The sequence below is a fragment of the Sus scrofa genome, chromosome 13 (genome assembly GCF_054392235.1).
Source record: "Sus scrofa isolate SSC_HxYL_T2T_F1_AM1 chromosome 13, Sscrofa_HxYL_maternal_Yorkshire_Landrace_v2.0, whole genome shotgun sequence".
In the NCBI taxonomy this organism is placed as follows: Eukaryota; Metazoa; Chordata; class Mammalia; order Artiodactyla; family Suidae; genus Sus; species Sus scrofa.
In genome coordinates, this window is record NC_139395.1 from 181,959,504 (window position 1) to 181,976,334 (window position 16,831).

The window sequence follows — 16,831 nt, forward strand, 5'->3', positions numbered from 1 at the left end:
CAGAGAGGAAAAAAAAGAAATTGACAGACTTAAGCCACAATATAATTAATTTACAAATAAATCATCTACATACATTAATTAAAAGACATTTTGGCAAAGTGAATACAAAATCAAGACCCAAATATATGGAGTTTACAAAAAACTTACTGCAAATATAATGACATAGGTATGTTGCTAATAAAATGATAAAAGAAAATACATTATGCAAAAATTAATTCAAAGAGCAAAAGTATCTCTCTATCTATATATCAAATAAAGTGACTTCAGAATGAAGAAAATTAGTATAAACAAAAAAAGTTATTTCATAATAATGAAAGGATCTATTTACCAAGGATACGTGATTATCATAAATGTGTCTATACCAAACAATAGAACTTACCATACAAGGAGTAAAAATGGATAGAACTGAAAGAAGAAATGAGAAAATTCATACATACATAAAAAAGAAAATTCACAGTTATAGTTGAAAGACTTCAAAGCCCTAGTCTAAGCAATGTAAAGAAGAAACAGACAAAAAGTGAACAATGATATAGACTATCCAAAAAGCACTGTTAACTAACAAGATTTAATACGCATTGATTAAAAAAAAATACTTGACCCAATGACAGCATGATGTTGAAGTGTTCATGGACCATTTACTAAGAGAGACTATGGCTTGGGTCATGAAATAAACCTTAAGAATTTTAAAAGAGTAGAAATCATACAGTGTATATGCTTTACTTATTACAGAATCAAATAAATCCATGGCAGAAAGATAGCAGAAAAATCTGTAAATATTTGAAAATTAAACAACCTTTTAAATAATCCATGGTTAAAAGAATGTTTCAAAGGAAATAAAATATACTTAGAATCAAATGAAAAGTAAAACAAAACATATCAATATTAATGAGATGTGCCTAAAGTAGTGATAAAAGTTCATAGTATCATATGCTTGTTTTCAACGGGAAGAAAGGCTTCAAATTACTAGTCTGAGTTCTTAAAGAAATTAGAAAAAAAAATCAAAATAAAAAGATACTCCAAAGCAAGTAAGAGGAAAAAAATAATAAAGATGAGAGTAAATACAAATGAAGATTTTAAAAAATAGAGAAAATCAATGAAACAAAAGATGATTCTTCCCCCAAACAATAAACACATTAAACTTACGGAAAAACTAATAAAAATAAAAACAGTGAAGATATAAATCATAAATATTAGTAATAAAACAAGTAGTATTCCAAACTCCACATTTATTAGAAGGGCAGCAAGAGAATACTACCAACTATTTTGCAGTCATAAATGTGACAACTCATTAAAATGGATAAATTTCTCAAAGATTACAAATTACTAAAATTCAACCAAAACAAGATAGATAAACCAAATAGTCCCACAACCATTAAATAAGTTGAATTCATAGTTCAGATCTCCTGCGTGATAAATCTCCAGGCCTAGCTTATCTCACTGGAGAAGTCTAAGAACACTTAAAGATGAATTACTACAATTTTATGCAATTTTTCCTAGAAATGAAAGAGGAAGACGTAATCTTCAATTTATTTTATGAAGCCTGACATCAAAAACCCAAGAAAAAAATTAGAGAAAAAGTAAAGAAATGAAAGAAAGAAAAGTACATATACATATCTGTCATGAATTCAGATTCAGAATTCTCAAGAAAACCCTAGTGTTGAATCCAGCAACACATTAATTACAGACCATGAACAAAGGTGATTTGTTCTAGGTATAAAAGGCCATTCAAAAATCAGTCAATATAATTACCATATCAACAGGTTGAAGAAGAAATTCGCATGATCCTACTAATTGAGGCAGAACAAAACATTTGAAAAATTCCAACACCTCTTCATGAAAAAACTCAGAAAACTAAGAATATAGAAGTACTTCAACTTCATAAAAAGCATCACAAAAAAGTTTTATAGGTAACATCTTATGGTGAAAGACTGAATACTTTATACCTAAGACTGGAAACAAAGCAAGGATACTTACTCAGTTTTTAGGGGGAGTTTTGTTTTTTCTTTTTTTTGGTGTTTTTAGGACCGCACCTGTGGCATATGGAAGTTCCCAGGCTAGGGGTCAAATCAGAGCTACAGCTACTGGTTTACACCATAGCCACAGCAATGCCAGATCCGAGCCGCATCTGCAACCTATACCATAGATTACAGCAACGCTGGATCCTTAACCCATTGAGAGAAGCCAGGAGTCAAACCTTCAACCTCATTGTTCCTAGTCGGATGCATTTCCAATGTGCCACGCTGGAAACTCCCCTTACTCAGTATTCTTATTCAACATAATACTAGAAGTTATAGCAAGAATCAGTAAGGAAGGAAAAGAAGTTAAAGCCAAATAAGTTGGAGAGGAAGCTGTGACATTGTTACTCTTTTTAGAAGGCATTACTGTCTGGAAAGTCCAAAGAATCTATAAGAAATGAAAACTTTGCAGTAATAAATGAGTTCAACAAAGTAGTAGGATATAAAATCAAAACAAAAAATCATCATTTTCTGGAAACCAGCAGTGAACATGTGGAAATGAATTGAAATCACAATATCATTTATAATCATGCCAAATAAAATGAAATAGGTATAAACTAAAATCTGTATAGGATCTTTATGATGAAAATTACAAAATGCTCAAGACATCAGAGAAAACCCAAATAAATAGAGAAACATCATGTTCATGGATTGGAAAACTCAAGTTAGTTAAGATACCAATTCTATACAAATAATCTATAAATGTAATAAACACCCTATCAAACTCCACCATATTTTATATGCATTTCACACAAATTGCAGTATTTGCTTGAGAAGTATCATTTAGTTATTTTATATCCTTGAAGATACTTACATCCCAATTTTTTTTGCCACACCCATGGCATATGGAAGCTCCCAAACCAGGTATGGAATCTGCACCACAGCAGGGACACAAGTCATTGCGGTGATAACACAAGGTTCTCAACTCACTGAGCCACGTGAGAACTCCAGCCCAATTTTTCTATCATCATTCTTAACATTCAAGGGAAAGCAGAGGACAAGGGGGTTGATATCTGCTCATTAGCATGATAAAAAATATCTCCCACTGAGACAAATGTTAGGCAGGTGCTTGTAGCCCATTATAAAAAAGATTAAGTTTCCTTAAATGAGGGTGTCCTTTCTATCAACACAACACACTACCTGCTGTCTTTTCTTTAGTCTGTGGAAATTGGGGCTTGGAAAACCAGCACCTGAAAATGGTAACATTTGCCTAGTGCTATTGCTAGAAGTACCAAACTATACATTGTCTCTCATCCAGAAACCTCATGTTTTCTCTTTTTCAAAAAATTTTTAAAGATTTTTATTTTATTCTATCAATTTCTGTAGTACGGCAGTGACCCAATTACACACACACACACACACACACACAGAAATACATTCTTTTTCTCACGTTATCTTCCAGCATGTTGCATCACAAGTGACTAGATATACTTCCCTGTGCTATACATCAGGATCTCACTGCTATACAGCAGGATCTCCAAATGCAATAGTTTGTGTCTGTTAACCCCAGTATCTGTGAAGTGCGACAGGCTACCCTGGTGGCTGTAAGAAGGGTAAAAACTCAGACTCTTCCCAATTCTTGATAGGTTTCTTTCTCCCCCATCATCCCGAGGATGCTGGTACCTGGAATTTGCCACCATGTTATGAGGAAGCCTAGGACACAGAGAGGCCATGTGTGAGTGTTCTAGCCAATAGCCCAGCTAGGTCCCCAAATGGTAACCAATATTATAAGTAGATGTGAGTGAATAAGCTTTCAAATGATTCCAACCCCGAGGCTTTGAGTCTTGTATCTGAGGCCCAGACTACTTGTCTCTCTGCTCTATGCCACATTTTGAATTCCTGACCCACAGACAAATTGAGAGATAAGTGGCTCTAAGGGACCTAGTATTTTAAGCCACTAAATGCTAATAGTAACTGGAATAATCCTTAAAAACAAAGAAACAAATAAGAATACTTTAATATTTTTTGATCTCACACATATATATATATGTTGTTTTAGAAGAAAAGCATTTATTAAAAAATTTTAATCTTCTTGGCTTTGGTATTTACTAATCATTTAAATATTAGAAAGTCAGCTACCATATATGTCTTCCCTTCCTTCCCAGTGAGGAGATATAGTAGGATTCTTTTGTTACCCATATTGATATTGCATTAAAAATATTTATCATTAAATAAACAGTAATGAATTTATTCTACAGGCTAGGCCATAAATCAGGTTATGTATTAGATTAAACTTGTCTTTTCTGAATACTCTAAATATTTGAAAGGAACATTAATATAAATGTGATTAAATTGTTCATTATTCACATGATCTATGCCATATTTGTTGAAAAAGGTAATATTACTCATTTGTCCTCCAACAATATATTTATAATTCATTCAATAAATACTGTGTGCCTATTTACCTATTGTGTGCCAGATACTGTGTTAGGCATTTAACTAGTTATCCATTACTATTACATTAAAAATTATAAGTGTTGTGATAGAACCTTACATGATCAATTATAGCCAATTAAACAAAGAAAAAATTCCTAGTTGCAAAATGTCTTTGAAAGTTTGAAAATATATCTATTTGATTCTGTAAGCACATATTAAACATTGATGTATTGAAACTGAATTTTATTATCTTAACATTGTGACATGACTTCAATATTTTAGAGTATGAAAAAATATATGTATATTTGATCTCTCATATATATATATATATATGATCTCTAGAGTCAGAAACATGAATATTAAGTGATCTCCAACCCAAGATAAATAATAATATTGGCAAATTGAGCATTCTTTGAAGGAGAGTATCCAAATGAATTTTGACTACAGTCTTTTTCCATTTTGAGTTGCTGAGTTGCTGATATGAAATATATATTTATTATATGAAGCATACCTATGGCAGTTAAATTCAGATAGTGTTATCTATAACAATTTGTATTGGCTTCCTCCCAAGGCTTTTGATTTGCCATGTATGAGAATAAATGAGAACCATATGAAAGTCAATAAGTTCTTGATAGTACATGACATTCTGTGTTCTCTCATCCTTGATTTTAGCAAACATTCCAAGGTTTTGGCTTCCATCATTGGGGGGGATAGGCTTCAAAAATGTAAGAGCTTTTTCTCTTGGCTTCAGATAAGAATCCCAAACTTAACACACTTCCATAAATCATTGGTGTGGAAATCTGTCAGAAAATAGCACAAGAGCACTACTTTTTCCTTGTGGTATTTGGTGTTTTCAAATTAGATTATTTGTTGAATGTTCAAGGGAGCATGTTTGCTTGAAGGGTTCAACATATGTCAGACAAATCTCATGCTCTTGAAATGGAGTTCACAGAGATGAAATCAAGGGTAACTGCCTGCTCCTTCCTCTACCACAGTAGTAAGAATCAAAGGATTCTGCACAAATGTCTCTGCTAGAGAGTCACTGTGTAACATCAGGCACATTGATAACTGGCAAAATGGAGACTACCCAAGATCTTAGGTCCAGTATGCATTTCCTAATTGTTCTTCGGATTTTATCCTCATTATTCATATTGTACTGGAGGTACTACAGTATATTCGTTCAGTGCAAGAGTCCTGGAGTTGATTTTGACTTTAGTTCTTCTACTTGCTAGCTGTATAAACTTTTGCAATTATTAACCACTCTAAGCCTCAATCTATAAGGTAGATAAAAACACTTTCATTTCGTAGGACTGATGGAAAAAATCAAAATAAAATAATATATATTTAGTGCTTGGAACATCATGATGCTCAACTGATGATAGTTATTACCTGGAACAGGCAAAGGTAATAATACATATATGTGTATATATATGTAATAAAAATTATCAAGCAATTTTAAAACTCTTATTTGTTATTACAGTTGTCCCTTTTATTAATTCTAACTTAAGTGAAAAATTATCTTTATTCAAAGAAGAAAATTATCACCTAGTGGGAAAATGTGATTTAATTATGACCATTCTCTATCAACTTATAACTGGGTTTTCCCAGAGAATTTCAGGATGAGGACTTCTGTAAACTCCAAAATCTTCATTTTTATGGTATATTTAACTCTACCACTTATTTTCCCAAATTGTGTCTAGATCCCCTGGGTCAATAGAATGTGTATCCCAGATGCCCCATAAGATGGGTAGTTTTTATTAGGCATGTTGACGTTATTTGTACATAGTAAGAGAGTTGAAAGGATCAGATGAGCTTTGGCATTTACCTTGTTAAATTTTTATAGTTAAGCCCTGGTTCAAGGGTCTACTTAAACGACTTAACTGCACTAAGAAAAATGGGAGCATTGAGACCTATGAAAGGAGTCCACAAAATTCTATGAAAATGAACCAGTTCTAGCAGTATGTTCAATGATCCAGGATATACAACTGGAATATTAACTAGTTTTTATTGACCTGAAGGAAATGTATACTTTTCCTTAGAAGGACCAAAAAAATCAGGGACATTCCTCTTTATTATACTATCAAAAAATTTTTAATACATTAATCTAAATAAAAAAATTTTCAATGCTTATTAAATACCAGGCATTGCAATGGGCAAGAGCCACAGTGGTTTACAAGGTCTGGCTCCCAGTCAAGAAATCCTCAGCCAGGAGCAGCAATGAGACACAAAGAAAAGGCAATTTCAGTATAAGATGATACATGCTATGCAGGGGTTCTTTTGCTGTGCACACCCAAACACACACACACACACACACACCTAATCTAGTGCTGGGGTGGGGGCAGTGAGGATACCTGAAGAATGACTAGAGATTGGTTAGGTGATTCTGGACAAAATAACAGAAAGTTCAAAGCTCTGATGCAATAAAAAAGAGAAAAGTATGGCATATTCAGAGAACTACAAGTGATTCAGCACAGTTGTGAACAGTGGGGGGGCAGACAGGAGTGTCCAGAGAGATGCAGAGTATTATCCAAGGCAGGTCTTATGTACCCATTCTAAAGGGTATTCTGTGTTCTAGAATGAATGATAAGCTGGCAGCTGCACACTAAGTTCAGCCCTTGAATGTGTCTTCTTCATTATTAGATGGGTTACCACATCTAAAATACATAAAGATTCTCACAAAAACTCAGATTAGAAGTTGTCTTGAAAGATTAGGAATTCACATTGAATCCTTGTAGCCTTGTTGCTGCTAAGGTGCTTCTGAAGGAATGAAGGCTGCTTTTGTCACCTTACTCTCCACCTGCCTCAGGCATTCATATAACCCGCCAGGGCCCTGAAGCATTTGCATTTGCAAGCCTCAAAAGGAGAAACGACAGAACTAAATTTGCTTCAGTATATTTGACTGATTTTGGAGATTTCAGGGATGGGTTCAGATGAATTATTTGAGATTCCTTCAGTAAGCTAGACAAATCAGGAGGGACCAACAGCAGTTGTGAGGGAGGTAAAGAAAAGAATAGAAGTTAGCATTCCTAAATGGTTTCATGTTTTACATGATGTAAAATAAGATAGAGAAAAGAGTAAAGGACAATACTGCACTTTCCAGATGAATCAACTTAAGGGTCATTGTCTGGACATTCTGAGCCTTGATTCCCTTGTACATTAAAAGTGAGTGACTCTATTGTCAGGATTATTGCAAAGATTTAAATAACTTGTGAATGGTGACAGCAAAAACATGTGTTTCATAATAGTGTTTAAAACATTTTTACTGGAGTTCCCGTCGTGGCGCAGTGGTTAACGAATCCGACTAGGAACCATGAGGTTGCGGGTTCGGTCCCTGCCCTTGCTCAGTGGGTTAAGGATCTGGCGTTGCCGTGAGCTGTGGTGTAGGTTGCAGACGTGGCTCGGATCCTGCGTTGCTGTGGCTCTGGCGTAGGCCAGTGGCTACAGCTCTGATTGGACCCCTAGCCTGGGAACCTCCATATGCCGCGGGAGCGGCCCAAGAAATAGCAACAACAATAACAACAACAAAAGACAAAAAAAAAAAAAAAACATTTTTACTGAATGAATAAATGTATTTCTTCTCTACCTCCTGCCTTTCTTTATCTCCTGCTAACAAGTTCTCTACTACTCTCAACATGAGGGAATGTTATTCTCCTTCAAGAAGAACTTAAACCTGATCTTTGACCTCACCTCTAAGGTCTTTCTTACCTTGCCTCATATTGTTAGTTTTTCTTTTCTTTTCTTTTTCTTCTTTCATTTTCTTTCTTTCTTTCTTTGTTTCTTTCTCTCTCTCTCTCTCTTTTGCCTTGTTAGGGCTGCACATGGCTGGCCTAGGTATGACACAGCCATAGCAACACCAGATCCAAGCCACGTCTGCGACCTACATCACAGCTCACAGCAACACTGGATCCTTAACCCACTGAGTGAGGACAGGTACTAAGTCCTGCCAATCTTAGCCATTCATTCTCCTGTCCAAAGTGATTCAGGCAGGGCTTGTGAGGCAAGTGAGGCCCATGATTTCTACTGGAACAACTGAGAGACAGTATCTCACAGGAATTACAATGTACAATTATATTAACTAAAGTAATATTTTATAAGCTACAGTATTCCTTGGGAATACTGTATCCTTGGGAATTGGTCCTAGGATTCCCTGCATATACCAAAATCTGAGGATGCTAAAGTCCCATAGTCAGCCCTCCATATCTGTGGTTCCACATCTGTGGATTCAACCAACTGCAGATCATGTAGTACTACATGTATTTATTGGAAAAAATCCATGTATAAGTGGACCTGCGCATTTCAAACCCATGTTTCTTCAACGGCTACTGTAGTTTGCAGATTAACCCAGTTGTGAGTTAAATAGGGTCTTATAAGAAGAAAAAGTATAAAGCGTACACCTGGAACCATCCATGCATGATTTCTCAGCCTAGGAAGTTTGTATCCAGACTTTCAGTCACATGGGCTGAAAACTTCCTTATTTTTCGTAAGCTAATTGGTTTTTGTCACTTGTAATTGGAAGAGAACTACCTAATAGAGTAGAATTTTTTTAACCATAAAGATAATATATACTGATTATTTTCTAGCTTATTGATAATGAGATTTAGACAAAAATGTAGAAATACAACACTAATCCTTCCTCATTAATGGAGAAAAAAGAACTAGAAGCATAGTCTTCTTGACTTATATAAATCTCATTATTTTACTATTTAAATAAGCACATATTTTTATAATATTTAAAAAAGATTCAAAGACCACTTCTGTATTCCAATCTGTAAAAAATATTTTCATTGTGTTTATTATAAAAATATAAATGTTTCCACTACAAATCATTTTACATTAGTAAGAGGCCATCTACATTGTACAACATAAACTAAATGAGTAATGTTTTGAAAATACAAATTTAAAGTACATACATATTGCCAATCATATCACATTTATACATGGCTTATTTGATATTTAGTACAGTATAACATAAACTGGGCAAGTTACCAGAAATAAATAATATATGTAAATCAAATTTAAGATACAAAACAGATAATATGGTACATAACATTGTGAAGGAGTTGTGGTTTCATGTTTACTGAAAGTCAATGCAGTTCCTGTACAAAGAGATGGCCATTAGCATTCTAGTACCTCTACTCCACAGTTAAGAATCGTACACTGTTATGTTTACATATGTACAGCGTAGGGATTGTGTAAAGTAAATTTATAAGAGGTCAGATAGAAAAATAGTGAAAAAAATGAAAAGCAACATATGGCGTATACAATCTCTACTTCCAAATGGAAACCACAGTCAAAATAAGTGAAATATATTCAACAATCCTCAACTTCATTAGTTCATGAAATGCACAGGAGAGTGCTTAAGAAAGTAAATGCTAGTTTGCAAAAAAATGAGATTGAGGCCAGATTCAGATTTCAATCCAACATTCCACAACACAAAATGTTTGATTTTTTTTTTGAAGTTTTTTTTTAGCTTCTTCTGGTAGGTTTAAGTAAAATTTGTATTTAATTTCATAATTGCATATGCCTTTTTAAAAATTTCATGCTCTTATACACCCAATAGAGAATTCTGGTAGGATGATTTGACTGTAAGAAATATTACAGAAATTGAAGAAATAATTTCATATATGAAGGAAGACAACCTAAGCCTTATTACACTAAATTTACAACGGATTAGCACTTGTGAATTTTAATCTGTGATTTAAGCTGTGTAAGTGTTCCATTTTGCATAAGAACATAAAGTTTGCAGCATTGTTTTATCCACTCTGTTATGCATTTCTTATTCCAATAACATGATAGTATCAGGTTTAGAAAGAATATAGATAGAACTAAAATGTTGCTTCATAATATATTATGGCTAGATCTCCACCAGGTAAATATTTTCAATATTAATGCTTAAGATTGCATTTGACCTTTATGGAAAAGTAAGTCTAAATTCCTGTAATAAGACATCTCTCCAGATTTTGATTCTTGCTAGATAACCAGTTTTTGAAAATTATATGTTCAATAAATGTCAAGAAGTTCAATGTTTCTAAGATATACACCGAAATTACAATATGTGCATTTCGGTGGAGACTCTTAAAGATAATAGTACCTATTGATGATGATAATGTTTATTTAATGTAACAAAATTCCAATGATGTGGATGATATAGTTTAGTTATCATCATTCCCTATAAATAACTCAACAAGTTTAAGCAAAGATATTAAGTGGCATTTCCAGCAAGTGATTTTTGACTCATGCATCGGCTTATAGGCTATGTTGCCAATTAATGCAGCAATCTAAATAGGATCCCAGTTCTTTCCAGTGTAGCTATTCTCTATTCAGGAGTTCTAATGTAGCTCTTTTACCAATGGAGGGAGTTGATGGTCTTCTAAGCACCAGAGCAGTGCAGGTATGTTACTGAGAATCCATTACACACGTCAGTACATTACACTAAATTAGGAGCATACAGTTTATAATAAATGGAGAGACAAAAATAGACGGGATAGTTCAGACTGTGAGAGATTTGGTTGGTATATGAACAAGGAAAGCGTTTGGTTTCTTTTCTATATATAGATATAGATACATATAAGTGGATGGTTCAAAATATCTGAAAAAAATTCATCATTTTCTATGTCTAGTTTACCATGTTTCCTACTGCTGACAATTTGAGAGAGCATTTGGCACTTGGCTGTCACAAATCCAAATTAAATCATCAAGGCATAAATATAAAACAATAAAAACAATTCAAAAGAAAATAAATATGTACTTTTCTTCAAAATTAAAACACATTTTTTACATGATCATACTTAAGGAAGCTAACAATTAAAAATGTGTAGTACTTGAAACAACTACAAACTTCACTTCTATATGCTTTTTAACAGATAAGAATAATACAATGAAAAGGTAGTAAATATGGCCAGATAGTTTGAGGTATGAATTCCTCTATTTTGCTTGCTTTTAAAGAAACAAAATACCTGTTACAGATTTCTTCTGTGTATAAAAATATCACAAGTCTTTTTCTTTTTGTGGCTATTTGTAAACAGAGCCACCACGTTCATTATGTTATTTCACTTGTTTTGCTTTAATGATAGTTTATGATCAATGGCTCTATACTAGTTCTTCATCATTTCACACTGAAGAATTTTGATTTAATCCATCAACTAATATAAAAAAGCAATTACAAAACAAAATACACCCACCCACCCATCCACTAAATAATAGGGGAAAATAAAGAGTTATTCAATTCCATTTTAAGGCATTTGTACTCATATCTGAGTGTCTTATTGGACTTGGAACTTCCACCAGTATTTCCAGCGTTATCATCTGCCTGCAGAGTGACGGTACATCTTCCACAGCCACTTTCTTCCATAAATAGCACTTTACACTGGGACTGGACTATTCTTTGATTGTGTTTCTAGAGCTTTAATACTACTGATGATCTTCTTCTGTGGCCCAACCACAGTGACACCAACCTTTTTCATGTCACTGTAAAAAAAGGAGGAAATTTCTGGTGAGAATCATGCCTTTCTCGATAGTATGTAAGTAGGAGATTTTCAATTAGCAAGCTTGTGCAATTTAGACAATTTTCTGACATAATTTTGCTTCATTCATGTATTACATCCTCACCGTTGCACCTCTATCCTTGTGGAATAATTTAGATACTATATAGTGGATTGAATAGTGTCCTCCTCAAAATTTCTGTCCATCAGGAACCTCACCACATGACCCTATTTAGAAATAGTCTTTGCCGATGTAATTAAGACAAGGGTCAAGATGAGATCATACTAGATTAACATGGACTCTAAAGCCAGTGGGACTATCCTTGTTAGAGAAATAAAAGGACACAGTGACACAGAGAAGAAGACAATGTAAAGATGGAGGCAGAGATTGGAGTTACATTGCCAGGATCCACCAAACCTGCAAGAAGTAAGGAAGGACTCCTTCTTTTGGCCTTTGGAGCAAGCTTGGCACTGACAACATCTTGATTTCCAACTCTTGGCTTCCAAACTGAGAGAAAATAAACTTCTGTTGCTCAAGCCAGTGAGTTTGTGATAATTTATTATGGCAGCCCTAGGAAACTAATACAGATATTCACACATTCTCATGGTACATTAGCCCTCTCCCTTCAATCTGGACCAGCTCTGGGACAGCTTTGACTGATGGAATATGTGTGAAGTGACATTGTATCAATTTTCTGCACTCAGATATTAAGAAACTAATATATTCGTCTTTTTATCTCCCCAGACACTCTCCCTGGGCCCCAGAGTTGCCATATAAGAAATACAGCTACTTGGAGACTATGGTATTGAAGAGGACCTCTGTAAGCACTCAGTCTACAATCCCAGCTGTATGTACCCTTCTGCACCAGGGCAGACAAGAATGAAACCATCTCCCTCCAGACTATACTAGATTCATCTTAGTTGAAAATTTCTGTTACCAAACTCATGTCTGTAGACATGGGTCCATATCATCTCTCTGCTGACAGTTGTAGTTGCCCATTTATATATAAGGGTAAACAAGCTGCAGTTATTTGGATGCCCACAAAGATATAGATTATTATGAGCAATAAATAGTATTAATCCCATTCTCTTAAGGTCAGTTTCTGGAATGGTGCTAGCCATATATTCAGTGTATTTTTATAAAAAAGAAGCAGGGGAAAGGGAGAGGCCTTTGTCCTTGCTTGGGTGGCCACAGGGTTCTGCTTGGTTCCACTTCAGTCAACACCAACACTAGCCCAAGATTCACCCACCTGAGTTCTGCTCAAATTCATGATTTAGGACCATTGTCGTTTTATTGATAAACAGTAAAATTGTTGCTATTTTAGCCTTTTAGTTTTGAGGCAGTTTGTTGTACAGTCATAGATAACTGAAACAATTTCCTTAAAGTATAAAATTTTTTCAAAGTAGAAAAAATGGCAAGGATATATCCTTATTTATCAACATTTTAAAATTTAAAATAGTTAAAACTCAGAAGTCGGGCATTAAAATAAAGATTGCATTGCCAACTTCATTTGTGGGGCGGAGACTTAGATAAACATGTGCAAATGATTAATGAAATATTCTGGATTTAAGTAATTAGTTCATATATTCACCTCCTTCAGGTCTTTTTTCTTTTCTTTTCTTTTTAGGGCCACATCTGTGGCATATAGAAGTTCCCAGGCTAGGGGTCAAATTGGAGCTGGAGCTACCAGCCTATGCCCCCAGCCATAGCAGATCTGAGCTGCATCTGAGACCTACACCGAAGCTTGTGACAATGCCAGAGGATCCTTAACCCACATTCTTCCAGACACTATATTGGGTTCTTAACCTGCTGAGCCACAATGGAACTCCTCTTTAAGGTCTTGACTCGAACATCTCCCTTGGAGATTTCCCTGACCCTTCTATTTTATAGTTTAAAACGTCTGGAGTTCCCGTCGTGGCGCAGTGGTTAACGAATCCGACTAGGAACCATGAGGTTGCGGGTTCGGTCCCTGCCCTTGCTCAGTGGGTTAACGATCCGGCGTTGCCGTGAGCTGTGGTGTAGGTTGCAGACGCGGCTCGGATCCCACGTTGCTGTGGCTCTGGTGTAGGCCGGTGGCTACAGCTCCGATTTGACCCCTAGCCTGGGAACCTCCATATGCCACGGGAGCGGCCCAAGAAATAGCAACAACAACAACAACAACAACAAAGACAAAAAAAAAAAAAAAATAAATAAATAAATAAAGTTTAAAACATTACATTTAAAAAAAAAAAAAAAAAAAAAAAAAAAAAACGTCTGTACTCATACCTGCATTTCCTAATTTCTTGTTTCATTTTCTTCCAAAACATTTATCATCATCCAGCATATTACCTTTCTGTTTTATTTTCTTTTACTCTCTATCTTGTCACACAAGGAAGTGAATTCCATGTGAACAGGGATTCTTGTCGGTTTTGTACTTGCTTATCAACCCCACTCCAAACAATGGCTCTCATTCTCATTACTAAAGAATGAATCAATAGTCCAAAATATGTTTATCGGGGAATTTGACAGAGGATTAAGTATCAGTTGGCAAGAAGTGCTAGGCAAATTGAAAATGGCAAGAAGAAAAAGCACATACATGCAAATACACACATAGAGATAGGGATAGAAAAGAATGAAAAACTGGGAATTCAACTACATAGAAATGGACTAATTGAATTCTTAAGAAGTGAGTTCCCAAGCAATAAAAGTTATATAAGAAGACAATAGGTAACCATTTTAAGAAGCAATTTATATCTTGTTTAAGCATCTGCTGCATAAAATTAACCAAGGCTCAGTTGCATTCCTATCACTTTGGCTTGGAATGAAATCCTGGTGACATACAGGTTACCTCCCTGCTGCCATCCAAAGGCTGAAAAATTCTCTAGGGACAACTTGTATTTGTGCTCCCTTGATCACATCCTTCAGCCACCTTGCTTCACCAGGAAGCCTAGTCGGAAGGCAGGGGGACATCAAGCTTGTGGCCCTTTGTGCAACTGTGGACAGTGAAACCTTCTCTTAGAGTAATGTAGTTTATGTTGATCCTTGCTTTTGAGAATGTGTGCTCTACAAGATTTTGATTCTTTTATAAAGATACCATGGATCTATCTTTAAAATAAAGGACAAACATCTCCTTATTTGTCCCAAAAGTATAACAAAATCAGGTTATGAATCTAGAGCCAGAAAACAGAGCAGATATAAATATAGGTGTGCAAATCAATAGATCCTGTTTTTGTAGTTCTGCTATCATCTTTCTTCCAATTCTATATATATATTTTTTATAACTTGCTGATTTTTTCCCTCTATCTCTTCCTTTTCTTCTTCTTTATAAGTTCAAAAAACAAAATGATAATCAGAGAAAAGAGAGAGAAAAAAATGCTCCAAGGTAATACATGAATTTACATAGTGGAAGAGTACTGCCTGCTAGGATGCTTGGCCCTGACTTCCCCTTTGGAACTGGAGCACCAGCACCCTGGATGCTGGAAAAAATCAGATGCTGCACATTCACAGACCAATTTGGGACAACTTGGATGCGTCAGCCTAGCTCTAAGACTTTTGTTCCAACATGTAGGACTGAATCTAATTTTCAGCCCAATGCCTCCTCATTGCTTTTTTATAGAGGCATGTCCCAAGGGCACCTGAAGAAATCTTTTGCATAAAACTGTTTCAAATTCAATGTCTTGGAACCCAGTGTAAGCAAGTAGATACACAATATTGATTATATTTAATGCAAAGGATTATACTGGGAAAGGGAATTACAGTAAATAGCCCTTTAGGTTATGTCTTAGTTTGAGTTTTTATGTTTACACTCTCTCCTCTTCCCTCCCCTGCGACAATGTCTTCTAACCACCATGCTGCCATGTCCTAAATCTTTCTAAATATCCAGCTGCTGTAGTCTCAGTAACATACTCCATATGCTTATCTCATCAGAGCTAGCCTATTCTGAAGAAACAGTGGAAAAGTTCAAGATTGAGACCAGAGGTTAATAAGCTATCTGGTACTTCAAAGGTAAAAGGATAGGTGATGACACTTTGAAAATGGCATCCAAGGGTGCAGGATAATGACAGGTAGCAGTTAATCTGCCTCATACTTATTCCACACATTTAATTCTCTCTCCAGTTTCCACAGTCACTCTTGCCCTTTCTCAGTCTCTTGTCCCTTCTCATGCTAACCTTCTCAAAGCTATCTTAGTCTATGAAATAATATTTTAAAAAATATGTTGACTGAATAAAACTGCACATTTTTGGATTTTATTTGAAAATTAGATGACTTGAATAACTGGCATGTAAATGAATCCCTTAACTAATTGAAATAAGTTAATATTTGAGTATGAAACTCTTGACATTTTCCTGTGATTGACAGTCCAGATAGAAAAAAATAATTCCCTTTTTAGGTATCTCTGTCTTATTCTACAAGTATCTCTAGAGTTATCTGGTCAAGGGGATCACTTTTGAATGGAGTCTGGATGACAAAAAGAAAATGTGAATTGGGAGGAATCAAATACATAGAGTAAGCCTAAGACTGCAAAAATAAGAATAAAATATTGATTTAAATTTTTTATAGTATTTAAGGTGAAAATGTTACCTCATTAAATTTACCCAAATTATTAGTGTATTAAATATTTCTCTAATTCTCATTTTTGTAATATAAACTAGAGGGCATGAAGTAGAGACTGCAAAGACCCAAGAATTGAACAACTCTTTTCATGGAGCTCTAGGTCAATAGATGTAATATTGTGTTGTCCCTAAACTGAGGAGAAAGGACAGAGGAAACCACAGTGAAATACAGAGATATCTGAAACCATCTGGCTCAATGCAAAGGACAAATCTGAAAGAGTCTCTTAGGAAAAGTCAGTTTTCATCTTGAATGTATACTCACAGGTTGTTTAAATAATAATAACAATTAAGTGAAAATAGTCTAACCAGCCAAAAAGAGCTTACCATCCAATACTGCACTGTTGAGACAAATACATCCCTAACTTG

At 34.9% G+C, this 16,831-nt stretch overlaps 1 protein-coding gene across 3 annotated transcripts in view; it reads right to left on the reverse strand.

The window, feature by feature from the left end:
- Positions 1-9,150: 9,150 nt before the first annotated feature.
- Positions 9,151-16,831, reverse strand: part of EPHA3 (EPH receptor A3) — a 351,064-nt gene continuing 343,383 nt past the window's right edge. For 2 of the 3 annotated variants that reach the window (XR_014822332.1, XM_021068363.2), the window contains exon 17: positions 9,151-11,858. Coding sequence is in view for 2 of the 3 variants with exons in the window: in XM_021068363.2 (XP_020924022.1) it covers positions 11,753-11,858 (106 nt within the window). In the remaining variant the exon portion in view is untranslated. 3 annotated transcript variants of the gene reach the window in all.